This window comes from Leptidea sinapis, chromosome 43 (assembly GCF_905404315.1).
Source record: "Leptidea sinapis chromosome 43, ilLepSina1.1, whole genome shotgun sequence".
Taxonomy (NCBI): domain Eukaryota; kingdom Metazoa; phylum Arthropoda; class Insecta; order Lepidoptera; family Pieridae; genus Leptidea; species Leptidea sinapis.
In genome coordinates this window covers 2,500,500-2,522,931 of record NC_066307.1, presented here as the reverse complement: position 1 = coordinate 2,522,931, position 22,432 = coordinate 2,500,500, and the positions used below count along the sequence as shown (strand labels likewise).

Sequence of the window (22,432 nt, the reverse complement as noted above, 5' to 3'; positions counted from 1 at the left end):
CTGTGTCGGTTTTGCCGAGCCTTAGTAAAATTTTTGAAAAAATAATTTTTAGCTTAATGCTTACTTACTTTAACTCTCATAAGTTACTTCATTTGAAACAATTTGGCTTTACTAGGGGACGTTTAACAACGGATGCAGGTGTTGAGCTAATCAAGAATATTTTTGATGTCTGGGAGGGATCGCAGAATGCACTTGGCATCTTCTGTGATTTATCTAAGGCTTTTGATTGTGTTCAACATTCACCGCTGGTAAGGAAGCTATACCACTATGGCATACAAGGAACTGCGCTCGATATTCTGACTTCATATCTAAACAATAGAATTCAGAAGGTTGACGTGAATGGCAGGAGATCTCCTGGGACTCCTCTCAGTATGGGGGGTACCACAAGGGTCTACTCTTGGACCGTTCCTCTTCCTAATTAAAATAAATGATCTTCCTTATCTTATAGAGAAAAATCATAAGGTAGTATTGATTGCGGACGACACTTCACTTTTTGATTTTCAAAGCAAAAAGTAACCAAGCTATGTATGACGAAGTGAACGATATTCTATCTGACATCGTGTACTGGTTTAGCTGAAATAACCTATTGTTAAATAGCAAGAAAAACTAAATATATATTAAATTTACCGCACCAAATGTCAAAAATGTAGATGAAAGTGTTTTGTTGAACGGAGAGGTGATAGAACCGGTGGAATCTGCTATATTTCTTGGCATAACTCTAGATCTTACTATATACTCTAGATTCCAAATTACAATGGGGCCCCCATATTGAAGGATTGGTGAACAGTCTTAATTCTGCAGCATACGCGGTTAAAAAGATTAGACAATTAGCTGACATTGATACGGCGCGACTACTATACTTTAGTTATTTCCATAGTATTATGTCCTATGGTATATTGCTATGGGCAACGCTGCATATATTAATACAATATTTATGCTGCAGAAAAGGGCTATTCGCGCTATTTATACCAGCTAAGTAACAAAAGAAGCGCGTACGCTTTCCTTCAAGGCCGGCAACGCTCCTGTGATTCCTCTGGTATTGCAATAGAATGTGTGCGGCGGTGATCACGTATCACCAGGTTACCCGTGCGTACGCTCGTTTGTCCTCCTTTTCCATAAAAAAACTGCTCTGCTTTAGTGATGGCATCTCGATACTGTGAATTTTGCTAAGAAAAGTATGGTGCAACTTTTCGAAGCAAATTCTCCAAATTTACTGGTCTCATTCTAACAACATTTCTGAAACCACTTCTGTTTTCTATTCTTAAATCATTCAATAAGGAACGATAGGCCCCATATTGTTGTCGTCTCCTCAAAAATGATCGTGACCAGTACTTGCGCGGTTTTCTTGAGTTTCGTTCATTCTTTATGAAGTACAAGTACTCATGAAGCAAAGTTCCGCAGTACCTTCACTTTCTATTGTCTGTATCAGTAGTTAGTTGTTTTGTCAAATTCATTTACTTCTGCACTGACATGCCGAAAACGAGTTTAGCTACAAGCCAACAACAAGTATAAAACATAAGATCATATTAAATGTAGACAACTAATAGGTGACAAACAATTTCATCAGACAAGTTTCATACAAATATTGTCTACCACAAGTTTTATGTTTTTGTATTTTGAAAACATTGCATACAACTTGTATCTATTTGTAATTTGTATGAAACTTGTCAAATACGTGTATAATACCTTGGTGTAAACGAGGGGTTACACTCGCGATTTGTATGACACTTTGAGTGATAATATAGGTTAACTCTAAACTTTTTTCGACGTTTTCACAGCTGTCAGAGTCTATCTAAATCTAAGGATAGTTAGCAGCCAGTCTGCTGCCAACCAGCGTATTCAGTAGAGCTACATCTAAAAGGCTGTTGTTGGTGTACGTCGAGTATGCCGAACTCAGTATTAACATTACACATATTAAATATTACTTTGTGTTTTGCGTGTGATGGAGTATCGCATTGGAGTTTGTAGAAGCTCTGGCTGTAGTTGCGATCATCGGTGTGGTGCTCTGATTAACACTCCCGGGCGGAGCACCTCACTTTCACAATTTTTTTTACAACGATAAAGGTTCTGTAGGTTTACTCGTATTCAATGAAAAACGAAGTTTCGATCGATTCACGCAATTATCCTACTACGGTTCCATTTGTTCCGAAGTTTCGTCCCGAACGTCATTGTTTGACATTTCAAATTTCTAAACCTACTCTCATTCTATGTTAAATTCGTTCGCAACGTAAATTAATTGGAAACGTAGTAGGAAACACACGAAACTTCGATCAAAACTTCGTTTTTCATTGAATAAGAGTAGATCTACTGGAACGAGGCGAATATAGAAAATGTTGATCTACAATGAATTGCTTATTAAATTAATGTTTTTATGTAATTACTTGTACTATTACATTGTCGCTTTTTCGTATTTCTTGTAAAAATCTTAACATTAATCCTGGCAGATTTCCTAGAATATAATTAAGCCATTTATTGATGTGCAGTGTGTATGTATAATACATAACAGAGGTACACTTGTAGCGTAACTGTGCTCCTGTCTGAAGTGTACTATAGTTCCTAAAATAAAATAATTATCAGTGAGGAAAGTGATCACCGCCTTATCCTGTGGGATCTCATCATCAGCCGGAAGTCGTCCACTGCTGGTATACGGCCTCCCCCAATTTCCACAACGATCGGTCCTGCGCTGCCCTCATCCAATGTATTCCGGCGATCTTTACCAGATCGTGGGTCCATCTTGTGGGGAGCCTACCAACACTGCGATTCCGGTACGTGGTCGCCATTCGAGGACTTTACTGCCCCACTACCCGTCAAACGTGGTGGAGGTAGCTTTACCGACACGGGGGCTATGGGGGAGAGGAGCTCACTGGGTATCAGTGCCCCTCCATTGGTGTCGGAGTCGTTGTGGCTTGGCGCAAATGGGATGTAGATCTTGATAACCGAAAGGTTGGTAAGTCCATGGGAAGGGAAATGCTCCAACGGCCACCTGTCCGTCGAGCCATGTGCCCTGCCCACTGCCACTCCAGTTTCGCAATCATTGCTCTAAAGTAATTGAGCTTTATTTGCTCTTAATAAAATATAATATTTATAATTATGAATTATCCTCTAAGCAAAATGATCAAATTGTAAGTAGAGGTGTTGAGTGAGTATTGTTGAATATATTGTAGATGAACATTCTTTTTTTGTAATTTGGTTGAGTTCTCGTGACAGTTTTCATCATCGCTCGCTCAAATGTCACTTCTTGAGGTGGCGACGTGGGACAGGTCGTTTCCTTCCCTAAAATATGGTTAAGGGAGGCGATGGCTGGCTCATGCGTCATGCTCGTGAACAGGCGCTACTTGTGCTGGCAGGATGATCCTGTTACGGGAAGCTCTGTTTCAGATTCTAAATAGTTATTATATTCATTATAATCGCTTTGAAAATGCTCGCGAAATACCTTTACTTATTTATTTATAGTGTGTGTGGATCATGCAGCTACTGTACTCAATAACTTTTGCTTTGCATTAATTTACATTTTCCTTTTTTCATTTATTCGTGTAAAGCATTGACTATTTAACGTTTGAGTATATTTATAGTTGCATCACTTTACATATATTGTATTTGAAATGTTTTTTTAAACGATGAAAATGTAAATCTAAATTTAAAAGAGTGTCAATGAGTTTTTTGCAACTTCTTCTCATTTACAAAGAAGCGGTACATTACATAAGAAGAATTGTTTTTTTTTGACACTCTTAAGTGTCATTTCCGTGACTACAGGAATAAATGATTTATATTTGATTTGATTTATAACTCAAAATGACGAGCATAATCGCAGTGCCACTGAAACTCTGAGTTTTTCAAAAATACTTAATGTTACTGCATTGTAATGTATATGAAAGTCGAAAGAAAGATGAGCGTAGAAAAAAAACCAACTCGAAACGAAATCTCAAACCAAGTGCAACATCTTAGTCAACATTTTCGCCCACACAACTTCTTTATCATCAATGAATAGTTTAGATTAATAATAAAATACTTTTAATTTAAACATATGTTTAATTAATATTTCCATTGACATAAATTATAAAATACTGCCTGTTAAAAAGAAATAGAGCTTGCTAAAAAAATACTATTCAATATTTAGAATTAATTAATAATGTTGTTACTGTTTTTCATTATGTAATTTAGCCATAGCTCCATGCGTAAAGTATCAGAAATAAGTATAATATTACTGAACAAATAATATAGTATAATAAATCAAAACACCTGAATTATTTATTTCATTTATATAATAATAATTAAAATAATGTTTTTCTTCCATTTTAAATGTTGCACGCGAACAGTCAGTCACGTGACATTTAGATTGATGACGTCACAATATATCAAACAACAAAATACTCTTCTAAACGGTACTAATTAAGAATAGGTAAACAACAGATGCGTGACATAATGTTGCAACAGAAATATTAAAAATGTTAAGATTACCGTATGTAACATATTATTTATATCTTATTGTAACAACTACCATCAACTAGCCCAGTGGTGCTGTAATTATTACTGAGTCCAATTGGAACATTATAATATTATTGCAGGTTATCAACATCGTGTATATTATCTTCCATGCCTTCTTGAGGTTTTCTGTTGACAGTGACATTCAGAGCTGTGAGCTGTTCCATCGGTAACCTGGGCGACAAGTTCACCATGCTAGCCCATTGACCAGTGCAAAGTTCCGGGAATTTCAGCTTCTTTAGGAAATGTCCTTCTAGATACCACGGGGATATACAAGTAGGTGAATAGTCCCAAATTTTCATTTCATTCAAACGCACCCATCTATAAAATATAAATGATGCATTATTTTAATAAACTGTCAGTAGAAAGAGATGTTAGTACAAATTATGAGTATAATTGTAACTTTACCAGCAAGGAGTTAAGTATCAAATGAGGGACTTTCTACTTAACCAAAATTTAAGTATAACAAATATATTTTCATGCAATTATAAGTACTACTTTTATTAAGTTTAATAATTATTATAAAGAAGGTATCATACTCATTAAGGTTTCGTTTTCTATAATAATTATTTTCAGAACACTCTAATTAATGTTGCAAATGCATGAAAATTATATAAATGCAGCGGTGATGCAGTCTCTATTCAATAAAAATGATTTAAATTTTGTGTTGTTGCTTTTGGATAAGCTATCAAGTTAGGTATAATGGACGCTTTGAAACTGAAAGTATAATAATACAAATAAAGATTCTGCTACGTTAGAAGTAGTGAAGAAAGATAAGCTAAGAAACTATATAATACCTGTACAGTGAAGGTAACACTAGGTATCTTGGGTAAGAGAATCTAGAAGAATAATCCAGCGGAAGGAAAGCTTGAAGACACACTTGAAGTTTAAAAGTAAGAAATTTTCTTATCAAGCAGAAGATAAGGGCAAATTTAAGAACTAATAAAGAAGACTATATACTATTATAGAACCGCCTAGCCAGTCGGAAAAAAGCATATCGATAAGTAATTAATAAGTGTAAATACTTACGCCGATATATAAAGTGCGTGACAATCGCAATGCCAAGGGTTGTTAGACAATTTCACGTTTGCCAGTTTGGGCGTAAAGTCGAGCGTACGAGACGGCAGGGAGGGAAACATATTGTTGTCTAAGTACCTGAAATATATATTAGGGATGAATGAAGATAATTACTTACTCGTTGGGGGCCACACATCACTTACGTCACACGTGAAGGGGGGGGGGGGGGATTGACGAAGTGTGACAAGGGATCCCAAATTTTTGTTACCATATTTTTTCAAAATAAAATATTTTGAAAGTTGCAATAAATATAATATGATTTTATTTCTGTAATTTTTATGTTTTAATGGAACTAAAGAATTTAAATGGAGATAAATATAATGTCAGAAAACTGCAGTTCATAGATTTGTAAATTTGCGAAAATTTTAATTATTTCACACTAGGTAGGTGGGGGGTCACAAATTTGACCAGCTGTGACAAGGACAGGGGAGGAGGGAGGATCGTAGAATCATGAAATTCGTGTGACTGATGTAGCTGATGGATAATCTCGTGGTCACCTTGGTGGTCTATAAGCCACATGTGCGATGTCTTGCATAACGCGGCAATATCACACATACCTTCTTTACCTATACCCTTACTTATACATTTCCTTAGTTTCGCTTGTATCTCTTTCATTATGTATGTAACGAAAAATGTACACAAGTTGTATCAAACAGACGTTATTTTCTGTATCAGTTCGTTGTATAGCGGATGTAAAAGTTTTATACATTATACTGATAAATATACTAAGCTGACTAAAACGAACATTCCATTTAAAAATTATTTTCTTTTAACTGTTATTTATTCTTGCAGAAAAAGGAATGTTACAGTCATCTATATTGTTCGTCCGTTGTCCCATTATATTTAAAAACAGTCACCAAAAAGATATTTAATCAAATAATTACTGCTAAAATGTTGTCTTTACTTTTACCTTCAATATAAATAGAATATCTTGCCACCGTGAGCCAGCGGCTAGCGCGCTGGGCACTTCATTGTTGTACAATGCTGTCTCGCTCGGCTTTGTAACGCTGGCCATTGCCAGCTTCCAGACACAGTGGTTTTATACGTTTCTACGACAATTAATCTCCGCTTCTTTCGAAGAGGAATTATTGTATTTCGCTGCAGCTTGTCATTATATAAAAGAACGAAAAGAAGAACAAAAAGGCAGTGCTCAAAAACAAGACATCTTAAATACATAAAAAATGGGTTTATAACATTGTGGCCTGACATAACGGAGTAGACAACTTTTTAATTATTATTATTTACTTTCTAATTGTTAATTGAGACGTACTTACAAGGTGGTAAGATTTCTGAGTGTTGAAAATGTTCTGAAACTCATTTCATGTAGTTCGTTGTCCGACAAGATGAGTGACGAAAGATTTTCTAAGCCGACGAACGTGCTGACATTAAGAAACCTTAGCTTATTCTTTGACAGATCTAGTTTCTCGAGACTAGAACAATTTGCAAAAGCCTCGTCTGGTAGTTCTGAGAGGGAATTATCTCTAAGGTCCAAATTATTTAACAATTTCAAATGCCGAAATTCTAGTCCATTTAACTGAAATAAAAATGTTATAAAGAATAGGCATCAATTTCAGTGAAATATGTATAGACTTAGGCTGGCCATACTGTAACAATTAAAAATAATCAATATAGTACATTTGAATTTGGAATCTGTCATTTTTATATGATTATTGATTGAGTTTTTTATTTTGGCACCAATGGATTGTATAATATTTTGCGATATTAAAATGGCCACTCCATTTTAATATCGCAAAATATATGATAAAGAGAACCGAATCGCTGTGATTGCATTACACAAAGTAGGTTTGGAGCCAAATTCAATTTTTAAAACTCTCCGTACGCTTGGAATTAGTAAAATGTTTGTGTACGGGGCTATTAATAGGTACAATGAGACCTCCTCTATTTGTGACAGAAAAAGATCTGGCCGTCCACGCAGTGTTCGTACGAAAAAGGTGGTCAAAGCAGTAAGGGAAATTATTCAAAGAAATCCAGTTCGAAAGCATTAGATTTTATCTTGGGAGATGAAGATAGCACCTAGAACCATGTCACGTATTTTAAAAGATGACTTAGGACTTGCAGCCTGCAAGAGACGTACTGGTCATTCATTCTTAATTATAATTTAAAAAGAGTAGGGTGGTAAAATCGAAACAACAACTGAAACGGTACGCAAAGGGAGGTCATAGAAAATTTTGTTTACAGATGAGAATTTTTTTTCAATTCACCTATCACCATTTACATATTATTAATAGCTACCCATAGTACTATTAATAGCTTTGCCTAATTTGGGGCTCCATTATGTATGTAGAAGTGTGTTAATATATGATTGAGCATGTATTTAGTGGTGTCGTTTGCTGTTACTTGTATAAAGTAAAATACTCACGCTTACTAAATTATTATTGGATAAATCCAGGTATGTCAAATACTGAATATTACGAAACAAATTATTTGGTATGTTTTGTAGTTCATTGTTATTCAGTAACAAGGTCTCCAGTGACATAAGGCTTTCGAATGCATGTTCAGTAATATAACTTATTTTATTATTTGATAGTTTTAATATTTGCAAACTTTTCAAATGTAATGTTCCATTCTGTATTTGTTGTATCTTATTGTTTGATAGATCAAGTATTAGGAGTGAACGTAATCCATAGAAACTATCCGATGGGATATAAACAATTTGATTATTTGACAAGTCGATGGTTTCCAAGTAAGTATTGTTCGCAAATAACCTTTCTGGTAGTGTGTATAAATAATTATTAGATAAATCGACGTGAAATAATTTACTTGTTAATCGAAACAAATCGCTATCGATTTCTTCTAAGTAATTTCTCTGTAAACGTCTGAAACAAAACGAATATTAATTATTAGTGTTATAAATGCCTGTATCATTGATATTACTTGGATGTTTAAAAATAAACGAATAGTTAGTACTCGCTACCGTGTCCAACGGATACTGTAGACTAAAATGAAGCCACGGGGACGGGACATATTGACTTGAAGGTATTAAGAGTAGCAGTAGTTGTTAAACGAACAATATATATAAAATGTACTTAACTGGGCCCAAAAACCCCTAAGCGAGTCTTTAAGTGTTAATTTATATGGAAAAACTGGAAACTCCTGGAAGGAAAAGCCAAATTGGCTTCAAAGAATCAAGTGTCAGATATAGCAATACTAATACTTATCACGGCAATACTTCAAGCCGGGCCACTAACTGTCATCTCTGGTCTGGCGCACTCAAGTATCAGCTCGGTCCTTTCCACCTTCGCACGACACGCCACAAATTAGGATATTATCCCCACCATAAGGATGTATGGCGGTCTTCCACGGTCCAGATTTCAAGGAGCTTTCGACAAACTTACGACAAAGCTGTGGAATGAGCTTAATTGTGTGGTGTTTCCGGGACAATACGACATGGGCAACTTAAAAAAAAGTGCGTACATCTTCCTTAAATGTTGGCAATGCTCCGGTGATTCCTCTGGTGTTGCAAGAAAATGTTAGCGGCGGTGATCACTGAACACCAGGTGACCCGTACGCTCGTTTGTTCTCTTTTTCCATAAAAAAAAAAAAAACAAAAAGAATTGCACGGGCAGCCCTTGTCTTTTAATATAAGAGTTGTCAAGTTACTTACAGAATTCGTAAGTTGACCAGCGAATCCAAAATGCCTGAAGGTAGATACTCCACGTGATTGTCAAACATATCTAGTTCCGTCAGTGACTTCATGCCTCTGAATGTTGCCTTGTGTAATGAACGCAGTTTGTTTGTTCCAAGATCTCTAAAATTGGAAATATCTTATATATAAAATTCTCGTGTCACAATGTTCGTTCCCGTACTCCTCCGAAACGGCCTGACCGATTCTCATGAAATTTTGTGAGCATATTGAGTAGGTCTAAGAATCGGCCAACATCTATTTTTCATCCTCCTAAATGTTAAGGGTGGTCCACACAAAATTCCTTTTTTTAATTTTTTTGACATTTTTTTTTAAATTTGCTTGATTATGAGTCAGCATTAAAAAATACAAACAACTTCAAATTTTCACCCATCTACAATCAACAGTTACTTTTGTATCGCGATTTTAATATCGGCAATACAACGTTTGCTGGGTCAGCTAGTTTTATATAAAATACTTTTAAAGGATTAAAAAACGTGTAATTGTAACTGTGTTCTTACATTACATTTTGAGTAAAAGTTACCCTTTATTATTAGTTAACCTGATATTTCAATTACACGCGTAAGAGTAATCCTTTAAAAAGTGTTTTATTTAATTGTGTATCGCTCGTGTTCATCAAAGGATGTACTTTGTGAACAACAGAAAGATTGTGGGCAGAAAGATTATTTTACATCTGTTATTCTGCTTTTCTACTAACTCCTCGTATTGCAAATTTGTCATCTTTCACTAATCATCTAAAACAATATTTCTTTTAAATGCGACGTCAACATCATCATCAACTGGAAGACGTATACTGCTGGACAAAGGCCCGTGCTTCCCTCGTCCAACATTTTCCTGCGATCTTGACCAGATCATCGATCCATCTTGTGGGGGCCTACCAAAAAGTACGTCTTCCGGTACGTAGTCTCCATACGAAGACTTTACTGCCCATGTGTCCGTTATATGCCCTGCCCGCTGCCACCAACTGGTTCTTTCAGTTACGCAACTATGTTGGCTATACGGATCTCCGTAGGAGAACCAAAGTCAACGACAAATGACGACGAAATGAGGAGATCCTCATTTCTGATTTGATCTCGCAAGGAAACTCCGAGCATAGCCTTCTCCATTGCCCTCGGAGCGACCATGAGGTTCCTCATAAGGCCCTTCCGAACCGAACCGTCTACGTTACATTTATCAATACAACTTACAAACTAAAGGCGGTACGTTCAATCCGACCTTTAAGTTACAGATTTGTGTTCTTTGGTTCATTTGACAACAAATTGAACTTAAATTACTTTTGACAAATACATAATAATAAATGCACAAAGCTGCATCAAACATTCATTGGTAGACTCAACCCATACAATATTACTCACGCACACATGAGCTGTCAACCCGACAATCATTGACCAACTCGACATGTCAATGTGTTCGTTAGTTAAGGTTTTAATATACAAAATACTAAGGATCTAATGGCGAAAAAGTTAAGAAAATCAGTTACAGTAACAACAGAAACGCTTACCATAAATTGTTATATCTCCTCGAACGCTATATTTGTCTATACGCTAGTATATAATAATATAAGATAATAATTATATATTCAACCGTAATATTGTAATTTTTATATCAAAGAATTAAAACTGAACGACACTTACATAGTATAAAGGTCCGCGGGTACGATCAGATCCGGACTCAAGGTGGCCAGTCCAGATCTCCAGCAGTTGAGAGCTCTGTGGACCACATCGCATCGGCATAGGTTTTTGGAACATTGGCGCCAGCGAGATTGTCCCATACTGACAGTCCAGCCTGTGGGAAATAAAATACCTTCTGTCAAATATGGCAATCACCTCGTTAAACGTTATTGCTACGTTTTTCAATTTTACAATCCACTGTTTAGGCATTATCTCTAAATAAATTTAAATGTTTTATTAAGAAGTGGGTCTGTCGTAAATCCTTCTACTTCACAGCTGAATATCTAAGTGATCTGACAGCCTGGGACTAGATTATGATTATTTTATAGCGATAGAAATGACTGTACAATATTGTATAATTTTATTGAAAATAACGCAAAAAAAAGAATGCTAGGAGAGTTTCTTGCGCCGCTTCTTCTCCGTCAGAGTGCCATTTGTTCCTGAAGTGGTAGTAGTATGTAATATATTAGAAATGACATCAAAAAAAATTCTAAAGGAATCAATTTTGAGAAAATAAATGCCTTTTACAAATAATAGTATTTGAATTGAATTGAAAAGAATTTTATTATGAATTTCAAAATGTAGAAAAACGCGTTGAACACAGTCCACTGGTTTGATACCAGTGGACTGTGTTCAACGCTTCTTGTTAACTGTGTTCGGCCGATGTGTATGATATACTTTCAATAGTTGATCATAATATGTACGTCCATTCAGCGCTTTATAAAGTCGGTAGTGCTCTTGTGTATCTTGTGGTGTTACAAGTAAGTGGTTGTAAGACCAGAGGGATCATATACCTTCTGGTATATTCTTATTCATAGGCCAGTTTTTTTCTATAGCTCTATATTAGCGGTTTGTATATATACCGAAAGAGGAAAAACCGACAAGTTTATGCGAACGTTACAATTACATAAGCGGCAAAACACATTTGCCATCAATATAATAACTTTGTAATTTTATATCTTTTGTCTTGGCTATGCCTAATTTGGGGTAAGATAATTTTTGTAAAAGTGTGTCAATATTATTATTTATATTATTATAATGTAGGCGCTATGCGTCGAACAAGCCCGTTCTTTAATAACTAATAACCGTTTTATATAAGTCCCATAGATATTTATTGAAATAGGAATTGACAAAATGTTTGTCGTAAAAGGCCACTTAATATAGTTGTGTTGACTTAGAGGTTTGATTAGCGATTATATTAAGCTTTAAGTAAATAAGCATATTAATGACACCTTGAGGCTTTTCATACATAAAGTGTCTAAGTATAATAATTAATGTGTTGGACACGAAATATGCAGAGTTGGTTATCGTAATATTATAACTAATTTATACACACACCGAAATACATTAAATAACATTATTAAATCAAACTAATAACAATCATAATACGAGATCCACAGAGTTGGAATTACATTAAATTGTTTATATACCCTTTGTTTTATTTGTAGCAATATTGACGATGTGAGTTGATGCGACAGTGACGAATATAAAACATTATTGCTAATCGTCTTACAGCCTTTATTGATCATTACTATACCTATATTTTATCATTATGTAATTATTAAGATGAAAGATGTCAGTCTAAAATAGTTACAATTATTTTAGCTTATTTCCGACTTTGTCCGCTTATGCTTATTATGCCTATTGCACTCCTTCAGGAACTCTTAAAAATATGTCATATTATGAGTGAAAGATTTGAAACATCTCCAGGAATATTCAAATTTTTTAGAAATTAAAAATTAATAAAAAAAAAACAAACAAAAGACTTAAAATGGCCACAGTTACTTTTCAAAAAGTGACTTAATGAAAATTTATAATATGAAACTTAACTTTTCACTTAGTTTACGGGTGAGTATACGATAGTTAACCAACTAAAATCCATCAAAAGGGTTCTAATGAACGAATTCATCGGAACTCCTGATATTTCCTTCTCTTTAAGAATCTTTCTTCAACGTTAATAGTTGTTGAGTTGTTAATGATAAACATAACATCATCCACCACACACTCATCTATGTTCTAAGAATGATAAAGACCACGACTTCACTGGCAACAACACTGATTATCCCAAAACATATTTTTTTTGTCATTTTCAGTTGAATATGTTCGTGTAACAAAAATACTAATTCGACTAGGAATTCGTAAAAGAAATAATAAAAGTTGATTAAAGGTTGGACCACATTTGAGCGGCCCTGCGCGGTGCGTCGTTTTACGTCTTTCGACGATACGCATTACAGCTGCAGTAAGCAGCAGCTGGCGTCATTTCTACCAGTTTGGGTGCGAGCAACATAAGCGATAGTAACGAGAACTTTGTCATTATTTGTATAACTTCAGATTCAGATTCAGACATAACTGGAGCGACGCGACGCGCCGCTTGCTGTGTCGCCCTGAGCGGAGGCAACTCTGCCTCGCCGTAGGCCCACGCAGAGCAGCGTCGCGGTAATGCGGTCCGGGTCTTATACTTAAATAAAATGACGTACAAGGAGTTTCTATTGCCCGCAGCCGACGATCCAGCTGTCGCCAGTGTAGGTCCGACGTACACCCTCTATTGTTCTCTGCAGCAGTTCGTTTCGTTGTGAGCATCTCAAACACTTCACACGGGGTCAGGTTGCATTGTGCTCGTATCTGTAATACTAATTAAAGCCTTATTCACATGAGAACTTTTTATGAGAAAATGTGACAATACTGTCTGTAGCTAAGTCATACGCCCTTCCTATTAAAATTGATTTAATCCAATATTAGAGCGACATCGGGAATTGACTCGTCTTGTTGAGACTTAAGATGTTAAGTCTCATTATAATCGAAATACAATAATGCTTGTACACTACTAGTTCACAGCAGAAAAAGGTGCTTCTGTGCCCACCTGGCCGGTGGCCTGCCAGGTCTTCACCGACGTCCATAAAGAAGCTCTAATTTTGAATTTATTTCATATAAATAAAGTCCATATTCGTATAACAGAGATTTTTATACGCAACTCTTTTACTCGAGTTACTTATTTAATTATTTATTTTAGCGCATTTTACTTATTTAGGCACATTAACATAGATGGACCGCAGTGATAGTTTTTACTTCATTCGAATAGTATTAAGTATTATAAGTAAATAAAAGGGCATAGCAATGTTTTATATAAATAAGTTTTATACAAAATAATATTAAGCAATAAGAATACAGAAAATACAACTATTATTGTTAGTATAACTATATATTTCACTTAGTATAATTATCAAATTCGCCTAGTCATAGCGGCATTTATAAACTAAAAAAAAATTAATGCCTCTTTTAATTACAGAAGGCTTCTCTTTATTTTTAATTTTATTTGGGAAGTAATTATAAAGTTTTATTGGCATGTGGAGGAGGCTCCATGAAACTATGTTCAAAACGATGTTTGGGGTATTTGTAATTTATTTTTTCTTCTATTTCGCTTGTTGTTTGGTAGAGTTGAGCATTAGTCCGAATGTTCTATAACAAATTTATATGCATCCAGGATTAAAAAGTGTTTATTTGTAGTTAAAATTTTGTGTTTAATAAAATAAGTTGGATAAATATTTCTTTTATTTAACTATAGTTAAGTTTTAACAATCTTTTATTTTGACATGATTTTTTAATTCCTAGGTATAAGGCTAATTTTGTATAAGAATATATGTTAGTAGTAATTTATGTATGCATTTATTCAGGCTGTAACAATTATATTTAAGAATCTTACTCAGTTTGGCCATAAATACTGTAACATTTAAAAATAAACAAAATAATACAATTGAATTTGGAATCTGTCATTTTTATATTATGATTGTTCATTGAGTTTTCTCATTTTGGCGCCAATGTATTGAACAATATTTTGCGTAATTAAAATGGAGGTGGGATAAAGAGAACCGAATCGCTGTGATTGCATTACACAAAGTAGGTATGGAGCCAAATGCAATTTTTAAAACTCTCCATCCGCTTGGTATTATTGAAATGTTAGTGTACCGGGCTATTAATAGGTACAATGAGACCTCCTCTGTTTGTGACAGAAAATGATCTGTCCTTCCACGTAGTGTTCTTACGAAAAAGGTGGTCAAAGCATTAAGGAAAAGAATTCAAAGAAATCCTGTCCGAAAGCAAAAGATTGAACATCTCGGGAGATGAAGATAGCAAATGAAACATGGTGCGTATTTTAAAAGATGACTTAGAACTTGCAGCTTATAAGAGACGTACTGGTCATTTCGTAACTGATAATATTTATAAAATAATAGAGTAGTAAAATCGGAACAACTACTGAAGCGGTACGCAAAGGGAGGTCATAGAAAAATTTTGTTTACGGATGAAAAGAAATTTACAATTGAGCAACATTTTACCAACAAATGACCGTATTTATGGTCAATGCTCTAAGGAAGCTTCCCAATTAGTCAACAGAGTGCAACGTGGGCACTATTCGAGTTCAGTGATGGTTTTGTGGTATAGCTATGAAGGAGTGACTGAGCCATACTTTTGTGAAAAAGGTATCAAAACAATCTCAAGATACCATTCTTGAGAATGTAGTGAAGTCCCTTAACAACACCATGTTCAATAACCAAGAATGGTCCTTCCAGCAAGACTCGGTGCCGGGTCATAAAGTCCTCGCAGTCACAACACATACAAAAAACAGTATATTATTACTATTAAAGGTATAGGTTTGCATAAGAGGTGTATTAAATTTAATTTCAATTAAATCTTCCGCCCGAACCTCTTAAGTGACAGTACATATACGGTATTTTATTTTGTTTGTTTTTCGAGAAAGTTGCAAATTAAGTATAATCTATTTAAATAACTAGCTATCTTCTTTAATATTCTGTTTGAAATTAGAAATAAGTTTTAATTGCCACCGATCAGTGAATAACCACTCACCAGTTACTCACAACTATAAAGACGACATTCACCGCAACGTTCTTCTACGACCAGCTTTGAAAAGTGTGGCACTAAACAGAAACACTTCAAAATATAGCACAAAACGTAGAATAACATTAAAGAACTGCACAAATTGGAACTCAATACCGATATCAACAAACAACCAAGGTAAACTAAACCAAGTTTTTTCGTTGCATATCAAATACTTTGTGCGACCACATAAACTTTGAACTCAAGTTACTTAGGTATATTGAAAAATGTCGAAATTAATCAGATCTCCTGTAATTCGAAATGTACAGCATACTTTGTCAGACTCTGACATAGCACAAACAAAAACTCATGAAACAGCGACACAGCCCAGCAGCAAGAGACGCAGAAGATCCCCTGATAAGTCATGCACAACGGAGGATATCAAGAATATACTGGCGGAATGGAAGAATAACGAAAATTCTCTACTTAATAAACTGGTAAATGACGTAGCCGAAATCAAACATCAAAATACTCAAATAAAAGAATCTAACAAAGAAATTGAAAAAGCATTAGAATTCTTGAATTGCCAGTATGAAGCTATGAGGAAGAAAATGGAATTATTAGAAAGTGAACGCAAAGAGCATATTTCACAAATCGAAATTCTTGAACAAAAAGTAGAAGAATTAAACCGTACACTGAAATCATCATCTATCGAAATAAGAAATATGCCTTCTATGAAAAACTATGAAAATAAGGATGAGCTATCCAGTATCGTAGTTAAAACCTGTAAGGCTCTAAATGTTGATATAGAGAAACGAGAACTAAAAGATATATACGTAATAAGTGGCAAAGGAGGTAACAATACCATTGTGACTGAATTCACATCTAATATAGTAAAACATAATGTCATCAAAGGTATAAAATTGTATAATAAACAACACCCCAACTCTCGCTTGAATACTTCTGTTATAGGACTAGACGGTGATAAAAAACTTATCTATATATCTGAGGCACTTACTTACAAAGCACGAAGACTATTCTATCTAGCGCGTGACTTAGCCAAGACAGAAGAATTTAAGTACTGTTGGGTAAGTAACGGTAAAATATTTTTGAGGAAAACCGATCAATCGCAACACATGGAAATCAAAAACGAATTTCAGTTAATCAGTCTCAGAAGCAAAAAGTGACTAGATTCGATTTTGTTGAATACAAATAATTTTCCATTATTTCTGTATAAGTTGTGCATATACTCATATTTATTGTATTTTTCTCAAGGTAAAAAACTGGTAGTAAAAACATCAAGTAATATAAACATAGAGCAGGAACTGGGTAACAATACACTTAGGGACATAATATATAATTTCAAACCCTTTCCGGTAGGATTTCAAAAGTAATGTTTAATCAAATATAAAATTCAATGTCGCAAATAATATAACTCTAGCTAATGACCTGGATCAAATATCTGCCGGGGACGCATATGAATGTCGTCCTGAAACATGTAAAGAATTGCTAATATCCTCGAATGATACCTCAAACCTTAAAATCCTTACACAGAACATACGAAGTATCTCTCGTAATTTTTCAGATTAACTAGTATTACTAACAAGAATTGACGTGAACTTTGATATTTACATATTAACAGAGTCCTGGAATTCTAAAACAATTTATTTTCCCTCTATAGTAGGATATAATACCTACTATACTGAGAACAATTCCAATCAAAACGATGGGATCGTTGTTTATGTTAAGCAAGGCTTAAATTATGTAGTAAAAGAACACATACTAAGTGATGCAACTTGCATATTAATTGAGGCCTATACAGATACAGTAGTTATTGGCCTCTACCGTTCTCCTTCTTTTACAAACACAAGCAATTTTGTGAATTCACTTGACAATTTACTTGATACTTATAAAACGCACAAAACTATTGCTACATTGGGAGATATAAACATTGATGTAAGAAATGACATTGATTCTAATTCTGCTGATTATCTAAACTTATTGGCAAGTCACGGGCTCATGGCTGGTCACAACTATCCTACCAGAGGTAAAAATTGTTTAGACCACGCTATGATAAAAGCGAAATTACCATCCACGACCCTTGTTATAACACCATCGATTACAGACCACTCAGCGGTCATTATTAAGATTAGTTTAAATTCTAAAAATACGGAAATACCAAGATATTAAAAAACAAAATAAGATATGATTTGATCGCTAAAGAAATTGAGAAAATGGACTTTAAGCCTATCATCAACTCAAATGATCCCAATTGGTGTTCTAAAGAAATAGTTGATACTTTAACTAAAACAATCTCAAAATATACAACCACAACATTAATTCCCAAGAAGTATCACTGTATCAAGCCTTGGATTACTCCTGGTCTCATACGTTGTATCAAAACCCGTGACAAAATGCATACAAAGTCTAAAAAAGAACCTGACAATCAAATTCTCAGTGTTACTTACAAGCGATACAAAAACCACTGAAACGATTTATTAAAAAGATTAAAAAGAACATATGAACAAAATGAATTAAAAAAACACGCTAAAAATCCTAAAAACACTGGATGGACACTAATAAGAAAATTCACAAACACAACTAACAAAAAAGAATTACAACAGGATCTCCTGAGGATTGACACTAAGCCTGAAAACGCAGTTGAGAAAGTTAATAACTATTTTGCTGGTATTGGCAAGGACCTAGCAGACAAAATTCCTCACGTTCAATGTCCCGTAGATTTAAATTGTTCTAATAAAAAACCAATGACGCCATCAAACTCTATGGTGATGTTGAAAACAACAGAAAAAGAAATAGAAAACTTAATAACGAACCTTAAAAATGACTCAGCTGTTGGATGGGACAATATATCACCAAAAATAATAAAATTGAGCAGACACATCCTTGTTCCACTTTTAACACACATCTTTAATTTATGTATTGAAACGAGTACTTTTCCACAGGTTTTCAAACTCTCCATAATTCTACCCATATATAAATCAGGAGAAAAATCATGTGCCAATAGCTATCGCCCTATTTCAATTTTACCGACTATTTCCAAATTATTTGAAAAAATTATGAGTAAAAGACTTATGTCCTTTCTAGATAAAGAAAATATCTTATCTAAGCATCAGTATGGCTTTAGGGCAGAAAGATCAACAGGGGATGCAGTATCGGATCTATCAGAATTTGTGGCAGCCCGTCTAGATGCTAAAGAAAAATGCGTGGGCGTTTTTCTTGACCTTGCGAAAGCCTTTGACACCGTTTCTATACCACTTCTTTTAGACAAAATGGAGGCAATTGGAATAAGAGGAAAGGTGCATTCACTTTTTAAGGATTACCTTACAAACAGAAAGCAAAGTGTAAAAATAGGTGATTATGTAAGCTCTTTTCATCCAGTAACTCACGGTGTACCTCAGGGCAGTGTGCTCGGTCCTGCTTTGTTTCTGATTTATGTGAACGACCTTTGTCATCTTAATCCAGTTAAATGCAAAACATTTATGTATGCCGATGATAGGGCCTTAATTTTTTATGCCGATTCTTGGGCAGATGTCAAAACCAAGGTTGAAATAGGACTTCGAAAAACTTTTCAATGGCTTCAACAGAATTTGTTAACTCTAATCATTCTTAAAACAAAATATATCACCTTTGGCATTACTACAAGACAAATTCCCTCAGACGAAAATTTTTCCGTACAAGTTCATAATTGTAAGAACGTCTTGACTCAAAATAAAGGATGCTCTTGTGTTTACCTTAATAAAACGAAAATAATTAAATACCTAGGAGTTCTAATAGATGAGACCCTATCATGGAAACCGCAAATTGATCTACTGTCAGAAAGGACTAGAAAACTTATTTTTCGTATTTAAAACCTTACGTCAGATTGCTGATTTCACTCTTTTGAGAAATGTTTACTTTGCATTAGCACAATCCTTATTAACTTATTGTATTAAATCGTGGGGTGGCGCTCGAAAATCATGTCTTTTGAAGCTTGAACGGGCCCAACGTGCTCTATTAAAAGTAATTATTTGCAAACCCTTTCGGTATCCTACTTGTGAACTATACACTAAATGCGATGTCTTGTCTGTAAGACAATTGTTTATTAGGGACACTATAATGGCACAGCACTCAAAACTTATATTTGTTCCAGAAGCAGTAACAAAACGACGTAAATATAAAGTCTGTCCTACAAACACTTTTAAAACTTTTTTTATACGTAAATTTCAATGCTATCTTGGTCCCATCTACTCTGAAAACAAATTTAACTGTAAAAAAAGTTAAACAAACGGTTAAAAAATAAAAAGTATGATGAAATTGAAAATTTGTTTATAGCTATACGTTAAATTATTAATTATCCAGCCTTACTTACCTTACCGATATACGCACAACATACAGAAAAAAAAAACTTTAAATTTCATTGTTTATTTTATACCATTATCTTATAAAATTATAGTATGCATAATAATTGCTTATATTTCACATCTACAATAAATTAATATTTCTATATATCTATATGTATACATGTACCCTTATATATTTATCTTTAAAATTTGTTATCTTTAATACTTTATTATACATTATTACTTTAAAAGTTCAAAATACACCCAATCAATAATACCTTACTATATTATTATATGAAAATAGCCCAAGTCAACAGTCTTTGTAGTCAACCCAAATGTTTTTAAGTATACCCTCAATTTTATTACTGACCGCTCAAGTACTAACCAGTAATATGTATGATAGACAAATGTTATTTATTTTCTCGTAGAACTGTTAAATTTTTTTTTCCATAAGTTAAATTCTTATATACGCTTTTATGTATTGAAGTTATCTGTAAAAAACAATGTATCTGGAAGTAACTAGTATTAAAATATAGGCCCGGCCTAGTTTAATGCTAGTGACAACTAAAATAATATAAAATATTTTAATTAACTATTAGAAACACTACTTATCCTACGGGATTAGTGGTGCGATTATTTTCAAAAGCATTGTGAATATTTGGAAATTATTTTGATGTATTTGGTGTTGTTTGTCCAGAAAAATGTCGTGTATGTTCCATTACTTGTATTGTTATTATAGTATAATAATATTAAGTAGAATTAAGTGAACTAAGTAATGTATGAAGGATTTATAATAAAGTTATATTATAAAGTTATAAAAAAAAAAAACTTTTAGTTATTTGATACTTTTCAGTTTTTGAAGTCGGATTTTTTAAACTTTTTAGTGTCAGTTAATAATAATATATAATCAACCGGAATGAAAACTCCTAAAATGTCGTACACAAAAAAAAATATAACATCTACGTAGACAAAAATTTTCATAAAATGAAAACTACTGGGTGAAACTAAGTAAAATTTTTATGGGACCAAATGATATGGTAATTTCGCATCAAACTAAAGAAGAATCACGTAAATCGAATCATATATCTCAGAGTAATCGGTATACATACATAAAAAATACCGATCGAATTGAGAAAACCTCCTTTTTGAAGTCGGTTAAAAATAGCTCCATCTAAATATTTTATCATTATAATTAATCGTTTTCTTTCAACAATACTCTGTTGACCTCAACTCTAGATGTTATTAACGTTTTGTTAAGATATTTATAAAAGGAAAAAATCATTATTATCACGAGTTTAGTGTGTTTATTGAAACACAAATAAAGGAGGAACACCGAACATTGGTGGTATTCAGATTAAGCTAACTCGTGATAATAAAGATTCAAATCATCAAAAAATCGTGATGAAAAATATTTTATTCAGAGACATTACCTTTCAACATTCAACGTAATTATATTTTAAAAAGGCCAATAAAACAAAAATCACTTACCGTATGATAGTATTACTTGGATGACGAACAGTTTACGAAAATGTTTCATATTTATGATTTCGTTCTACACTACTAATAAAATAAAACAAAAGGCGTGACCACAAGATATTACTGAAGTGTGGAGCCGACTCGTGATGAATGAGGCTGACTTTATGCTGTATTGTGACAATATTCAAATAACATGTGGTTTGTATTCTAACACTTACCTAGGACAAAAAATTACGTAGAGGTTTTCAAGCGTAGCATATTGTATCCTGATAAATGACCCATCAGATATCCTACTAATATTATAAATGTGAAAGTTTGTATGTCTGGATGTATGTTTGTACTTCTTTAACGCAAAAACTACTGAATAGATTTTGATGAAACATTACAATAATATAGTTTACACACCAGAATAACACATAGGCTATAATTTATAAAAATATGGTTGCTATATTATATTAACCCGAAAAATGAAAAGACTTTTTCGTGGTCGTGGTTGTCGGCTTTAAAAAGTAAATCTGAGAAAAAACGGTCGAACACTAAATATAATTTATATGGCAAAACAACGTTTAACGGGTCATTTAGTATAAAATAATTATCAATGTTATAATGGATTAAGTGGCCATAATAATAATAATAAAAGCCTTTATTTACTGACCTTTCCACATTTTCAACTTATATGCTATACTTAAAAATATATTACATATTATTTACTACAAAAATATTTATATTATTAGCAACCAATTCGCTGTAGTTGGTCAGGTTGTCTGTCGACATAGGCCTCCCCCATTTGTTTCCACGTCTCTCTATCTCTGCCTAACCTTCTCCATCCCTTTGGTAAATCTTCTTCCCATCTTTTAATTTGACCTCCTCGTTTTCTTTTCCCATACCTCGGA

The 22,432-nt window shown here is 33.9% G+C and overlaps 1 protein-coding gene across 3 annotated transcripts in view; it reads right to left on the bottom strand.

Annotated features, from left to right (window-relative positions):
- Positions 1 to 4,070: 4,070 nt before the first annotated feature.
- LOC126977110 (carboxypeptidase N subunit 2-like) overlaps positions 4,071 to 22,432 on the bottom strand; it is a 28,106-nt gene continuing 9,744 nt past the window's right edge. For 2 of the 3 annotated variants that reach the window (XM_050825812.1, XM_050825813.1), the window contains exons 2-8: positions 13,371 to 13,523; positions 10,858 to 11,008; positions 9,185 to 9,328; positions 7,940 to 8,396; positions 6,834 to 7,093; positions 5,512 to 5,637; positions 4,071 to 4,803 (exon numbers count right to left, since the gene is read on the bottom strand). In XM_050825812.1, coding sequence (XP_050681769.1) covers positions 4,557 to 4,803; positions 5,512 to 5,637; positions 6,834 to 7,093; positions 7,940 to 8,396; positions 9,185 to 9,328; positions 10,858 to 11,008; positions 13,371 to 13,523 — 1,538 coding nt within the window. In that variant the 3' untranslated portion in view covers positions 4,071 to 4,556. Of the gene's footprint in view, positions 4,804 to 5,511; positions 5,638 to 6,833; positions 7,094 to 7,939; positions 8,397 to 9,184; positions 9,329 to 10,857; positions 11,009 to 13,370; positions 13,524 to 21,551; positions 21,690 to 22,432 lie in introns of those variants that run through there. The other variant, XM_050825811.1, reaches the window with a different exon arrangement.